This window comes from Macrobrachium rosenbergii, chromosome 20, assembly GCF_040412425.1.
Source record: "Macrobrachium rosenbergii isolate ZJJX-2024 chromosome 20, ASM4041242v1, whole genome shotgun sequence".
Lineage (NCBI taxonomy): Eukaryota > Metazoa > Arthropoda > Malacostraca > Decapoda > Palaemonidae > Macrobrachium > Macrobrachium rosenbergii.
Genome location: NC_089760.1, coordinates 6,599,185 through 6,614,988, shown reverse-complemented (window position 1 = coordinate 6,614,988; position 15,804 = coordinate 6,599,185). Strand labels below are relative to the sequence as shown.

At 38.1% G+C, this 15,804-nt stretch overlaps 1 protein-coding gene across 9 annotated transcripts in view; it reads right to left on the bottom strand.

Moving 5' to 3' along the window:
* The window catches only part of Ppn (Papilin), a 337,156-nt gene extending 321,718 nt beyond the window's left edge, over nt 1-15,438 (bottom strand). For 4 of the 9 annotated variants that reach the window (XM_067121879.1, XM_067121890.1, XM_067121884.1 and 1 more), the window contains exon 1: nt 15,131-15,438. In XM_067121879.1, coding sequence (XP_066977980.1) covers nt 15,131-15,153 — 23 coding nt within the window. In that variant the 5' untranslated portion in view covers nt 15,154-15,438. The remainder of the gene's footprint in view (nt 1-15,130) is intronic. The other 5 variants (XM_067121886.1, XM_067121898.1, XM_067121885.1 and 2 more) reach the window with 3 other exon arrangements.
* Between the last annotated feature and the right edge of the window lie 366 nt (nt 15,439-15,804).

Sequence of the window (15,804 nt, the reverse complement as noted above, 5' to 3'; positions counted from 1 at the left end):
GATGACTTTTGTTTCGGCACCAATAAAAAATATCATTTGCTTGTTTTTCAAGAACTCCAACACTGAGTATAAAAATGAAACAAAAATTGTATTCTCATTGTCATTAAAAACATGACTTGTATTATGCTGCAAAAGAAGAAGCAACGAAAAATTTCAAGTAATTTACAATGTTCTTCGAACTTAAGATTTCCTCAACCAACGAAGGATCTCGCCAAGTGACAGTATATTGTTTTTCGATCATCAGGGGGAGAGATGTAAGAATACATATGAGTATATTGTTTTTCGATCATTAGGGGGAGAGATGTAAGAATACATATGGAAAACCTGTAATAAAATCAATTTTTATCAAATAAGAAAAATATGCCTTCTCCTGAATCACACAGGCTTTGTGTGTTTGTCTGAGAGAGAGAGAGAGAGAGAGAGAGAGAGAGAGAGAGAGAGAAGAGAGAGAGAATACATATGAAAATCCTGTAATCAAAACAATTTACGTACTGGAAACCAAATAAACAAATGCATTCTCTGAAAAAGCCCTGTAAGAGAAACAATTTAAAAACTGTACTGGAAACCAAATAAACAAAACAAGCATTCCTCTGAATCACACAGCCCTTGTGTGTCTGAGAGAGAGAGAGAGAGAGAGAGAGAGAGAGAGAGAGAGAGAGAGAGAGAGAGAGAGCCAGCCAGCCCTTTTCATAACAACAGCAGGTCAATGAAGCATCGCCATAAATATTACTCTCAGCCAAAAAAATCAGGTTCGTTCGGAAGGCATCTCGTCCAGTGACGATGATGTATGTATTTGTGACAGCAGCCTTGCGGGATGAGTGCAAAGGCACCAGATACAACGCACAACGCCCAGTTCCTGTCCCGATTACGATGACAGACGCTAACCCTATCCTCGTTTAACTCCTTCTCCATAAGTACTTCCCAGACACAAAAAAAAAAAATAACCGTTCCTCAGCATCATAACACTCAAAGTTCTGCTGATTAGCGGCACTCCTGTTGTAACGCGCTGTTAGAGAAACACTTTCAATCTCCGTACCCGCATAAAAGTTGACCTTTTTCTGATACACTGTCATAACAAAACTATATGCTGCAGAAACAATTGCAATAATGAAACACACATATACATATACATATATGTATGTATAGGCCTACATACATATCACAAAACAAATCCTACAAAACAGAAGTAAAAATATATTCCGTTTAGTACCCTATTATTTGGGAGGAGAAGAAACAACACCTCATCTGTAACAACAGAAGCCACCTGAGAAGCTATAACAGCATATCAGTACAAAACCTACGAAGGCCCATAAGAGAAAAGTGGAAACAGAGAAGGGAACACAAAACCTCTCAACTCTTGGCTATGGTCAGTTTACCCATAACAACCTTGATCCTCTTACTTCATTCTCCGAAGGCCCATTTCGGTCCAAAGCCTCCCTGACAAAATCGTTTTCGTCTTCATTTTCGGTGATCGGTTGGCCCACAGATGAATACTTTCACTTTCCTTCATGTCTAGTACCCGACTGTTGGGCCTGGTTTATATATTTTTTGTTTTTCATTTTTCAACCCTCTTTAAGCTTTCCTTACTTTCTCTATCCCATCCATCTAAATTCCACAGGGTATCCCAGCTAACGGAGCAATATCTAACGTCGCTTAATATCTACTGGCAATGAAATGAATGCTAAGAGATTCACAGTTTCGCTAAAAACAATCTGTGTAATAAAAATCCACAATTATATATAGTAAATATATTACTATGTAAAATAAACGAAGACTTTCGAACACTTAAACGGTGTTCCTCATCAGCGCTAACGTTAGCACTGATCAGGAACACCGTTCAAGTGTTCGAAAGTCTTTGCTTATTTTACAGAGTAATATATTTTTACTATATAATTGTGGATCTTTATTACACAGATTGAAATGAATGTTATAAAGTAGTCAATTTAATTTCACTAAGCCCTTTCCTCTTTTCTTCCTTCCAACAATTGAAAGCTAAATCATTTCTGCAGAATCTCATTATGATTTGGATAGCAACGGAAATAGTTAACAATCACCAGCAGGCTATACTTCTGCTAATATTTTTATAAAAAGTAATTCACAGAATCTGTAAATGAGATATTTTCTTACACAGAAACTGCACTCAAAAAACTAACAGAAACTTCATGTGGAACATCATCGTCTACTATATGCTACAAGAGGATTCGTCCGTTTTCTATTGGCTTCATTCTATTTAAAGTTCGTCCATTTGTTATCCTGTTGTACATAACTTTTAATATAAAATGCCTGAGAAACCTCTCTCTCTCTCTCTCTCTCTCTCTCTCTCTCTCTCTCTCTCTCTCTCTCTCTCTCTCTCTCTCAAAAGCACGCGCTCATTATATCTCGCTCTATGAACAACCCACTTGACCATGATTCGTGGGGGACTATGGCCTCATTTTCAGCAATGATATAAGGGCTTTTCCGTCTAGACACTTTACGTATCGGCGAGATCAATGAGAAAGGCTGACCTACATCTAGAACGGGGAAGTTTAGGTACTTTGGCGTTGAGGAAATTATGTGACACAATTCTTTACATCTCGAGATACGAGAGCGCTCTCTCTCTCTCTCTCTCTCTCTCTCTCTCTCTCTCTCTCTCTCTCTTTATTATCAACATACTTGACTACAAAAATGTACGTACTATACGAAATTTACAAGTTCGAAAATGGATACTACCTCAGCAGTGATAACGAGACTGAAAGGTTCTCTTTGATGCCACAGTGCAACTTGCAAAGTGACTTTCAAAATATTCAAAGGGAAGACAATATGCCAGCAATAGTTCACAAGACCACAAATAACACGGAACCAAAGTAACAGCCAAAATCAGAGGAACCTAATGAGATACTTTTCAAAGGCCCAGTACACATTCTTACAAGAGTTCCAAACATTTTTGGTCAGCTATGACTGAACTCGGCCTCTTTTACTCTGGGCTCGCTACTGAGTATTAAATTTTTATTTAAATGCTTCAAAATTATTAACATGAAGAGTAACTTTGAATTACCGAAAGAAAAATAAAGTACGGGTTTACAGTGACCCCTTTCCATACAATTCCAACGATTCCTTTATCTTTTTCACTCGTCTTAAGCCTCTACCTCTAACTTTGGATACGATCTTTTATACTGGATATGTCTAGAAGGTTTTGCTCTCGTATTCTGTACTGAATCACTCCACTAGATCTTGGATTCAATGGTCTTTTGAATCAGTGACATATAAAAAAACGATATATATGTCCTCACTAGAGCAATTCCAACGCAAAGTTCATCCGGGTACACTGATTTACAAAATCACAAAAACACTGCACTTTCTAGTCTGTCGCAGTAGAGACAAGATCCAAGATTTGTTGGTAACGCAGTCGGGAACTGTGAACAATAATTAAAGTAATCATTTCTGATGGTATTATAGAACAACTAACCTGATCATCTTAACCAAAAATCGAAGATATAAAATGTGTATATTAATCAGGATCTTCTATTACTGAAAGACAAATATACTTGGAAAAAAGATATTGAATAAATTGCCGCTATAACATTATATGATGTCGGTTAACAGTGTCTTTCCTCCTGACTCGACCAACGCAAGACGAAACGGACATTTCTGGACGCAATGATGGTGGCCACGCAGAGGCGGCCGGCCAACCATCTGATACCATTAATTCGGAAGACCCACAATTCCTAGGCTCCTTTATCTCCGACAAATAAGGAACTAAGACGAATAAAGAAGGAACGACGGGTAGGGGAGAAGGGGAGTTATCACGGACAGAGGAGAGGGGAGGGCGTTCAAGAAATAATTAATGGGTGAAAGTACAGGAAACGAGACGCGTAGACATCTGGAGATATAACCTTGTGCAGCTGTAGTGTGGCGGAGTCATGTTGCACCGCGATAGGCAATCTTCGAGCAATGATGGCGGGGAGATTTGTACGGCCCTCCAGGGGAACGGCCGGGAAAGAAAACAATTATAAGTGATTGGGATCCCCAAGAGAAAACTTGTTCTGAGGATAACTCAAGGGATGAGTGGGAAGAGTGAGAAATTACATATACAAAATTATAGTATATAATCAATATGAAAGGAGTGAACAGGCTACAAGAGAACTATAATACAGTGTAAAATAATTCAGCACCTTTTCCTCAAAATAAATGAATTTTTACTGAAAAGAAGCATACAAAGATAAAAGAAGGAAAAAAGAAAAATTCACCAATATCCAAAATTCTTCTGATTTAAATATCCTTGTTATTAATAATGAAGACGGGCAACAATATTAAATGTACCTCTTCAAACGTCAATTAAAGCAACGCCTGTTCATTCAGTCTTTTTCTCGCTTTTCATTTGTTTTCTCTCTCCCCAAAACAAAGGTTTGACAGGGCCATTTTATTGCTCCTCCCGCCGACATTTACTTATAAGTTGAAGACTTGATTTAAACTTCACCAAATTCCGGTGCACAAAATCTCTCAACATCCCTTCGAATCTCAAAAACTACTGAACTCATAATATAAAGAGACTTGAAAGAGACTTCATCAATACACAGAGGAGACTTGAAAAAAAATCACTAGAAAAGTCACGCACAAAAAACGAAATACTAAATAATAAACTTCATAATTTTTTTTCCCTGGTGTTCACTTAGATGAAACAAAAATTTAGCTTACACACTAGATAAACCAGGAGTCTGAACATTATGCATAGGGAGTAAAAAAAAATTAACAAAAAAAAAGAAAAAAAAAATAAGCATTCAAGTGCATCACAGGCTGGTTCCCACTTTTTTTGGCTTCCGGTTCGAGATGTTTCAAATTTATGCAAAGAACAAGTCGAGTAGCCAAGTTAGAGTGGTCAAAAATTCGCATTCTGCCAAACAAATGAAGGACTTACATTGCCGTTGTATGAAACCTTATCATTCAAACTAAGATCTCTTAAAAGAAACGCAGATATTTCGGTTCCACGTGTGACTTGGAACAAAATTTCACTCTCCCTTTCTTTATTTACGTTACTTTTCTTTCGTTCACTCACAAATCTCTTTCTTCCTTTCTCAATCTCTCTGGTAACATCACCCTCTAAAAATAGGACATTTGTAACAAAGGAACAAAGTGAAAAATGCAACAGACAAGAAAAAAGAAACAGAAGTATCTGACTAAGTTCCACGGAATCCACTTTGTGGCATCTGAATAAGTATTTCACAGCATTGAGAAAACACTTGCGCAATTTGTTGTCGTACTTTAGGCCTAAACGAATTTGTCCCCCGTAAGCTCCATTCATTTCTGTGTCCATATAACACGCTTAGGTCGGATATTTTGACACAAGGAAGTCCGTCTGCCTCCTTTGCATCCCACAGGGCATATATATGATGCCCGGCGATTTACGAGACGCCCCGACACGTACTTATTCACAGGGTATTAGGAACCGAGATAAAATTGCGGGGTTTAGGGTTGCTGACGGTCGGTGTAATTTCCATAGACCTGGTCTCCTTGGGTAAACCCCATCGTCTTATTATAGCTTTCGCATGAAAAAAGGAAAGATTTATAATTAAAGGCTTCGTGAGGAATAAGGTACATTCTCTCTCTCTCTCTCTCTCTCTCTTTTCTCTCTTTCTCTCTCTCAAAAACAGATTTTCTGCTCCTATTTTGTGTGAGCAAAACAGATGCATAGGTCACAAATACTATAATATGTATGCATATATGTATGTATATATGTATGTATATATTATATATATATATATAGAGAGAGAGAGAGAGAGAGAGAGAGAGAGAGAGAGAGAGAGAGAGAGAGAGAGATAAAAATGTATGTACGTCCATGCGTGTGCACGTGCTCAGAAAGGCGTCTGAAAATGGATCATTACTGACATATAACCAACAAAATTCATTACTTATCGTCAGACGTTTCTTAAACCTTCCGTGTATACTAATAAATGTAGAGGCTCAGACTTTTTGTAATCTACGAATTAAAGGGATTTTTGACATTAAGTGTCCAACTAACGGACCAGAGATTATGACTCTCCTTTAATGTTAAGATGATCTCAAAGGGGAATCTAGGTTGACGCGAATGCTGGAAATGCCTCAGTGTTGCTCGAATCGACCGTGGACAAGTCTTGGGCCCTCAATTAAGGCAACTTTGTAACAACTGGATAAACAAGCAATCTTGTTCATCCAGTTACCCCTGCTATTACTACTACCACCACTGCTGCTACTATTAATAATAATATGTTGTAAATCAGCATATGGTGATGAAACATGCAAACGATTTTGAGCACAATTTTTTCATGGCTTGCCGAGTTCAGATAGATTTCCACAATTCTGGACTAAGTGAATACCGTTTTCTAAATAGCCCCAATATGTGTCGACCAACAAAATTACACATTAAGGCGAAATTGAGACAAATTGTGAATAAAATACCCAGGCCTGTAAGTGACTCAATTGTTATGACATATATAAACACTTCTAACCAAAACAAAGTTTCTAAGACACGGAGACCTAAAAGGTACACCAACTTGAGCTGGTAAAACAAAGACCTTGGTACGGGGGCTAGAATTCTAACGGAAGGTTTGTATGTACTTCTTTTCCTTTCTATATCTGAAATGGTTCATTCATTTCACACAACCAGGAGACTGGCTTTGTTCCGTCTCACACAGAGCTGAGCCTATTGAAATACCTTACACCATTTCATGACAATCTGGTCATAAGACGAATTGTGAAATGACTCAACAAAACATATTGTTGGATGAGTTATATTGCTGCATCGAATATGGAGTTAAAGAAATAACAACTGTGATTAATGAATGTGGCTTGGTTAACGTAAATGAATGTCATGAATTAATGAATGATAACGAGAGATCTGGCCGGAAGCCAGTGCTAGATCTACTTGGTCATTCAATCAGCGTCTGAAGGAGAAATACAATAACGCAAATGATGATGGGGATCAGTTTCCAGCACCTCTTATTACGCAGGATGATTTATATCAGCAAAATGAATAGTAACTAACTTACAGTTTGCAAGGGATTTTAAACACAACATTTGGAAAACAAATTCAAGTTATCACGACTATCAATTTGACGAGCATGGGAGAGCTTCACATCTCTACGGATTTCTTATACCAAAATTGGAGAATAACATTAGGACGAACAAGACACATTTCTCAATTTCGTTCTTTTCTCATTCATACCGAGAAATCAAACCTTAGCACGAGAGCCTAGGGTTACTGAAAAGCTGAAAACTCCTTCATGGTGATGTAAAATATTTTTATTATGTACATAAAACCGGCAAAAGCATGAAATGCCTGTAATTGTGCTCTCTTTAGCAAGGAAAAAATGCGCTCTAAAAGTGTGTCCATTTACAAACGTTGAACAGAACACTAATAAATTATTATCGCTTTTAATTCTAATGTATGTATGAATATGTGCATGCATATATGTATTAAAAAAGTAGTCTTTCCAAGTCAAAGCGATGAAAAAATAATTAGTTAGGCATCACTTAGGTGGCAATGAGCTTAGAAGTATCAAAAGCGCATGAGACTAACATTCCTATTGACATGGTGAGAGTTTGATAGCAAGCAAGGGAAAGGACCCATTTTTAGCCTGAAATCGTTGAGTGGAATTGGTTGTTTTATAATCAAAGTGGCTGGGAGAGGGGAAAAACGGTTGGAATAACTATACAGTATATATAAATTATACATATATATACATTATATATATATATATATATATGTATATATATATATTATATGTACTTTAATTTATATATATATACATATATAAATATACATACTTTATATATAATGTATAAAATTTAAATATGTGTGCGTGTTCAAGGCATTCACTTGAGGTCAAACACCGAAATAAAAATCAATGAAATCCATCAGGACAGTTGTCAAACTTTAAAATAAAGTATCAACCAAAACCTTCTACTTGAAAGTGCATCGAATCTCAATGGAATCAAAGATGAATTCTTAACTCGCATCACTGAGCAAATATCCCATTGTATATTCTTTATTGCTAAGGGTCCTATCCCATCACAGTCCATAACCGACGTTCTTCCTGGCCCTCTGATTTCTAAACCCGTCTCTACATTACATCCAAACACTTACAGAAAATAAAGACAAAATCCAGAAGTGCATACTAACAAGAAGCCTCTTAGCAACAGCTAAATGTAGCATCATCGAGCCTGCTCCCTTGAATCCATTACGTGCATTAAGAAGTTTTAGTTCACTTCACACATTTCTATTTATAATAAGCCGCAGGAGCTAATGAGCGCCGTGACTCAGTGCGCGACATCAACATCACTTGACAAACATCATAAAAGTCTTCAGAATCGTCCGCGATGATCTGTCGCCTTATTCAAAAGCGCACGAAATGTCAAATTCATCCTCAGACTTACTTATCCTCCTTCTCTTCGTCTCCAGCAACAAATTGGATGCAGGGGCGTCTCAGCCTCCCCGCCAACAACCCCACACCTCTAAACACACGGTTATGATTTGTCTGGCTGCTAGACTGTCTGCCTTAACTTAAGCCTGCCTATTCAACCATCAAAAAGTAATTTCCAACTCCCTAACCAAGCGGCGATTGATCACTTGATCAGGCATTGATCTCATCGGCCGGGGAGCCCCTAACTTACAAAAGGCCACAAATTGGTCAACCTGGGCCTATAAACCAACCCCACCCGCTCCCCAAAATCGAAGAAGATAATAACAACATAGAGAGAGATCAATCAGGCTTGCTTATTTCAGGACCACTTATCTCAAGAGGTTTCTTCCGTGCCATCGGCCCGTGGAGGAATCCTACCCGGAGGCTGTCCATCCGTAATTATCGCTAGTATGATGCTTTATAATGACTAACAAGGTATAATGAGATTTTAGTAGCAAGAACAAACAAAGCCTCATTAATTCTCAAGGCCACACGAAAAGGCGCCTTATTTCATTAGTCTATTCTCGCACCTTTAATTATGATAACACATCGCGATTAAGAGTCCATCGTCGTACCAGAATGGCAGCCAATACAATCAGATACTTCCTGACATTGGTTTTCATCCACCAGGTTTCTTTTTATTAGAGTAAGTTGAAAACAATATAAAGTATATATATGATGCATACACACACATATATATATACATATATATATATATATATATATATATATATATATATATATATATATATATATATATATATATATATATATAGTGTATACATAAGTATGAAGTAGAAAATCATGACTACACTCTCCAACAAAAATTTAGCACATTCCAGATAGCTCAGTGTTCAATACAAAACTATTTTTGCAGTTCACCTTTCTTTGCTTTCAAATTCCCCATATATCAAAAATTCTCAACGATGTATTTTTACCGAGAGAGAGAGAGAGAGAGAGAGAGAGAGAGAGAGAGAGAGAGAGAGAGAGAGAGAGAGAGAGAGAGAGAGAGATAATCTTGTCATCTCATGTTTTGTTGATATGAGATCTCCATGTTATGATTTGAAGGCATCGTCCAAGCGTAACTAATGAGATGATATCGTGAGTACATGGAATAATGATAAAGGGCAGAATGAATAGTGTGTGTGTGTGTGTGTGTGTGTGTGTGTGTGTGTGTGTGTGTGTGTGTGTGTGTGAAGAGAGAGAGAGAGAGAGAGAGAGAGAGAGAGAGAGAGAGAGAGAGAGAGAGAGAGAGAACTCCGAAGAAGACATTATCAAAATTACATGAACATAATCATGCACTCCGTTTCCCAGCCACTTTGCCCTAAACAAATCATGACTTTTGTCGACGCAAAATACCATACTTTTCCTACCATTCTCTACCACAGAGGACTTCTTAAGAGCATCGCACCTGCAAATGAGGGACTCCTCCCAAGAAGGTCACGAATTCCTGTGATCCGTAAAATGACGCAATTTCGACAATCGCTCAAGATTACAATCTTACGCAGTGTGATGATTTTATCTCGCCAAGATCAGACGCCAGGGAGGTAAGGATGCTTAGACTCTAACCTTTCTTCTTCTCTTACTCCGTCGGAGGGCATGAAAGGGCCTTGAGCGTTCTCGGGCAACACAGCAGTGATTTGCGTGTAGAGGTGGGCCAACAAAAGATACATCAGAGATGCCGAATATGGATGTTAAGGATTTTGCTCGTACTGCCCTTTTTCGAGAAGAGTGAAGTGTGGCTTCAACAGAACGACGGCTCAGAGAAGCGTTTCGCAGGCACTTTACGCAATATCGATGTCAAACGCTTCACGTGGCTTGTGATTTAGGATGCCTTTAAAAGGAAGGGCAGTACGCCAAGCCTTCCTGCACAACGAATGATAAGAAAACAGCCACGAACTGAATACTCCTAGAAGACAGACACAAAAAAGTGAGACGGACAGGAATTCCTCTATTCTACTGTCACAACCTGCATGTATGAATAGACGTGGATTATCCTTGCGTTGCAAGTACTTTTCTTTTTTTTTTTTTTTTTTTAACCAGGACTAACTTTTGAGACTTGCGAAGTGAAGGTAAATAGTCAAACTGGATCGTCAATCTGACGTTTACAATTCCTCTATCGATAAAATCATGGAATTATTTACTCCTATTTTAGGGTGAAAAGTCATAAAGGTTCGACGTCACTGGAGCCAGTCACGATTTCGGGGAAGCAAAGAATACATCGTTGGAGGTGAGAGCTTATGGATGTGTACGCGCCTCTAATCCTGGAGAACGACCTCTGTAAACCAGTCTACAAAGATGAGAAGGGAGACTGGTAACAAGCATAATAATTTCAGAGAGAGAGAGAGAGAGAGAGAGAGAGAGAGAGAGAGAGAGAGAGAGCTGTCAATATAAAAAAAGAAATGCAGGCATAATGTCTATGCATGTCTTCATTCTGTACAAACAGGAATGGTACGTTTCACACACACACACACACACACACACAGAGAGAGAGAGAGAGAGAGAGAGAGAGAGAGAGAGACAGAGACAGAGAAAGCTTTCAATACAAATAAAAATGCAGGCACACTGGCTCAGACAAATTATCCTAAAATAAAACACAAAATGTGAAAGAGACAGTAAGGTATCTCATCAAGAATTAAGCAAATGTTAAGTAACCGATGCATGAATAACCGCCCCCCTGACCCAAGAAAAAAAAAAGTAAAATAAAATAAAATAAAAGTCCTTGACTTGAAGCATCATGTACTTATCCAATTTCCATATAATAAAGGAGGTGTGCTTGTCATACGATGGTCTTCCGGGTATCAAATTGCAACGAAAACATCAGCACTTGACTTTTCATTCCATTTGCCTGAGCATTTGCACCCCCAAGTGTTGACAAGGGAATTTTTCTGAGGGTATTTAAGCTCAGTAAATGTTTATTGAACTTGAGCTGGTTACTCATGAGGGAGGCATGGCTTCAGAATTAGGGGAAGAAAGAATTTTTGAGAGAGAGAGAGAGAGAGAGAGAGAGAGAGAGAGAGAGAGAGAGAGAGAGAGAGAGAGAGAGAGAGAGAGAGAGACTCTGACTGTTCTCTAGCACGCCAACCATTAGGGATGCATAAAACTGCCTGCGTAACTCAAGCGCAAAGCAAAAAGAACGAGTGAGTCCGGCGAAGTCAAATATACTTATGAAGACGAAAAATGCAGAAGTGTATCTAATGAAAAATAAAGAAATCCTCAATGCTACAGAGTTCCTGGCCCCCATCCCTTAAACCCTTAAAAAAAAGGAAAATCAGATATCGTATAAGTTTTCTTGTTATCATTATTATGGGCTTTTGGTTAATGATTTAATTGTACGGAATCTATAAGCTCGACTCCCAATAAAGGCAAGGGATAATTAGCAGATTCTATTAACCCTCGTAAGATGACATCAGCAATAAAGCCACTCTCATCAATCAGCCCCCGGGAGAGATGAAGGCAACTGGGACACTGAAAGCTTAAAGCTACCTACATAAATACATGTTTAAAATGCAGGACTTCCGCATTAACGACTATCGTATAGGTAATGAAACCTTATGACTTTCAGGCGCTAAACCATGAATTTAAATAAGTTAACAAAAATTAATACACTGCAAATACTCAAGTTTCATTTCACTCCCCATATGTGATAGAGTTTATGTTAATTACGGGAGTAGTTACGACTTAATGAGTATAATTATAGAGGAAAAGATGGCCACAAGGAAAAAAAATTCAGTACATAACAAAATCACTAAAAGATACGAACAGTTAAGCAAAAAATTCAGAGTAGCTTTGCTGTCAAACATACAAATAACAAATCAAACTTGAATTTTTACGAACAGGTTTCAAGGAAATGGAGCTCTTAAAAAATCTCAAAATGGTCTTATAAATGAAATAACATGAAATACTGCAAACAATTCTTCAGCAATCGTCCTGAAAATATCTCATAAACCTTTACATAACTCTAGAGAAACATAAACCTTTACATAACTCTAGAGAAAGTCGTCTCGGAAAATGTCAAAAACGAGCATCGTGCAAGCATCACAAAATTCGCCAAGGCCAAGAAGTAATCTTCCTTTAGGCGCAGTCAGACCAACAAAATCAAGATTCAGATCGAACACGTTTACTCAGGGATTGAGTTTGTTTACTCTCGCATGTCTTTATGGCACGCCCCATTTAAAGAGAGACGATCCTCTTTAATAAGCCCGCTTAGTTATGGCTGCAAGATCTATGTCTGTTTTCAATCTAAGTTCATTCAAAATGGATGTGAGTTTGAGTGGTCTCCGGGATGACAGGATGTAGTTGCAGATACAAATGAACTTTTCTATTTTCTTTCTTATAATTTTCACTTTCACCTTCACTCTCTTTTAACTTTTCAAAAGAGTGACTGGCTTTATTTTACTCCAATCCAGATAAACGTTGTTTCATTAAAAATGAAGAATAAACGTTATTCCTACCATCTTGGCTAAACTAAGACTTCACACACTAAAAAATATAGTAAATGTTACCGAGATTCTCTCTCTTTCACTATTTGCCTAACTCTTTTTGCCTCTCTCATATTCCATTCATGATTGGAATGACTGAGAATCAGACTTTTTCTCTCGATATCTATTCCTCTCACACCATACTCCTTATTTGCTTGATGGCCAATTAAAATATTCATCGTGTAAGACTTTCTCTCTCTCTCTCTCTCTCTCTCTCTCTCTCTCTCTCTCTCTCTCTCTCTCTCTCTCTCTTTTTCAATTCTGTGGGGCTTCGTTCACACTTGAACTTTGCAGGAGTCTATCTTCCATCAAATTCCACTCTCTCATCATCCAGACTTCCTAAATAACCGATCAGCATCAACCATTAGTCATGAATCTCATCTAAAGTGCTAAACACCGACGTCTGTCTCACTTTTTTGACACCAAATGCTAATGGTCCTCGCATACCTATTGGGGTAAATAGCAGGGTACCTGAACAACCGACGCGTTTAGCAAGCTTCTTACGAGCATTTCATTGAGATCAATCAGGCGAGTTGATGGACCATCTTTTTTTTTTATCTCTCTCTCTCTCTCACTTTAATACCAGATGATTATATCAAAACATCTAGCCACTCATCACAGTGTAAAGGTTGCGTCAAGCAAAAAGTACAACATAGTTTTTGCTGAGTTCGTTTTGTCGTCGTTCTTTACTGTACCGCACGAATTATCGTCGTTTCTCTTGCGTCTCTTTTCGTCGTTGTGGTTTTTTTTATTTATTAACTTTGTTGCCATTTTATTTTATGCATATTCGTGCTATAATGTCACGGTCAACTGTGATCAGTGTTGTTAAATTATTTCCCGATTCAGTATACACATGTATACATACACTTAAACACAGACTCATATATACATGTATATACATAATATATACATACATAATCAATAATACTTCTAAAAATCTTTAAAATACCATTTCTCATTTAGTCATATTACGTAAAAAATATGAAGATATAAAAAATATTACAGATCAAAAACACTTATAGAGCACTGTGGAAGAGGCGCCTGGTGCATCAGACTTCGGCTGACTCAGACCAACATCAGAAGACCTTAAGTACCTGAACTTACTAATCAACGCAAACTAACACTTGCAACTGGTATTGTGGGTTCTCATGAATGAAAATTTCTAGGAAATCATAATCACTACTAGTAACAAACAAGTTTTATAGCTAAAAACACGAAAGGAGTGAAAATCCTTGAAACGCAATGAAAATGCAAAGACTGAAGACATGAGGTTCTCAATAGCTGAAATGCTTTCCAAGATGCAACAGAAAACGTCGATGTTTATTGGGCTGACTTGCACAAAAAGAGAGAGAGGGGCGACTCCCAGCATTCACTCGAATGCATGAGAAGTGAAAATCCGTATCCACTTCGGCCTAGTCTTTTGCTGACTGTCGATTCGTTAAAGTTTTGAACAAGAGACATCACGAATGTTTTGAGATTAAGTCGAACAAATGAAATTTTCGTAAACTGAAATGAAAGAAAGTTATCGACAGGGAATAGGTGCCTAATGACAATCATGTTTTCGATGTTACTTGTGAGGGGTTTTGTTCGTCTTGTAAAAAGCTTTTAAATAACTCTTCTCTCTCTCGCTTATTATTTCTTTCATTTTGAATTTCTTCCTTCACAAGAAATTTCTCTCTCTCCTCTCTATCTATCTCTCTCTTACACACACACACACTCCTTAATTCCTTTTACCAATACTGAAGAACAAATCAGGTTTCCAAACAACCAGGAGGAAAGTAATTACGCGTTTATATGGCAAAACTGTTGAACTAAGTCCATATAACACTAACAGAAAATGGTCTTGGATTCTAACAATCCACTTTCTTATTATCGCATGTTCACTTTACCATCACTAAATAACATATTTTTAATTCATAAACTTTAATGCTGCTCTTTAGCTGCGTTAAAGTCACAATTGCCTTTCTGACGTACTGTTGTTTTGTCCATGAGTAATTATCTATTTGTTTATCAATTTTATATCTATTCGTAGGCCTTGCTCATAAATTTACCTTCACCATTTGGCTAAAAGCTAACAAATGGGAAATATTTCAAAGCCAATCAATGGCACAAATATACTTGTAGTCATACTGAAATCTTAAACATGAAATACTGAAACGTTTCCACCAAAATATCACCCTGTGACCTCTCGTGCTGAAAAGTCAACTTAAGCTGACTTTTAGCCGTTTTACTTACCAAGAAATGAAAGAAGTTCCCATTTTACTCTCTAGACCCTTTGACACGTCCAAAGGGCGCCTTTTAAGGGCTGTCTATCTTAAAAAGGCCTTGGATGTGAGAGGACCGGCCGGCGCGACGTTACAAAAGCACGACACAAGAAAGCCACTTTCCAGGGAGACCGACGCACACCGGCAGCGGGACACAAGCACACTCACGAGTGTCCACCACCCACTACTGCCGTGCGCACACTGACTCTGACGACGGACTCGGGCCTGGGACTCCGACTCGACTCGACACTCCAATCCACGCAGGCCGTACCTCTGCCCGTGCTCTTACTACCCTCCTGACCTCTATAGTTACCCAGTACTGCAATATATTTTAATTTCTTTCATTTCTTTCCTCACATCCAGTATACCCATGAAATACTAACCCTTATCCATGGGGCGAAATGGGTTGCGACCGAAATTTCTTTTAGTTCAAGGGTGCGCTATTCCATGCCGGCTGTCTGCATATCTTTTCAGGGGGACAGAGGGGAATTGTCCCAAGACTGAATAAACCTAAATTCCAAGATTCCCTATATGTCGTAAGCACCAGTAAGAAATACTGGTGAATGCTTACGAACATCCAGAGAAGGAGGCAGCCCGGTGGAAATTGGAATCTAACTAACGTTAGGTTTCGTTTTAAAGTAAAAT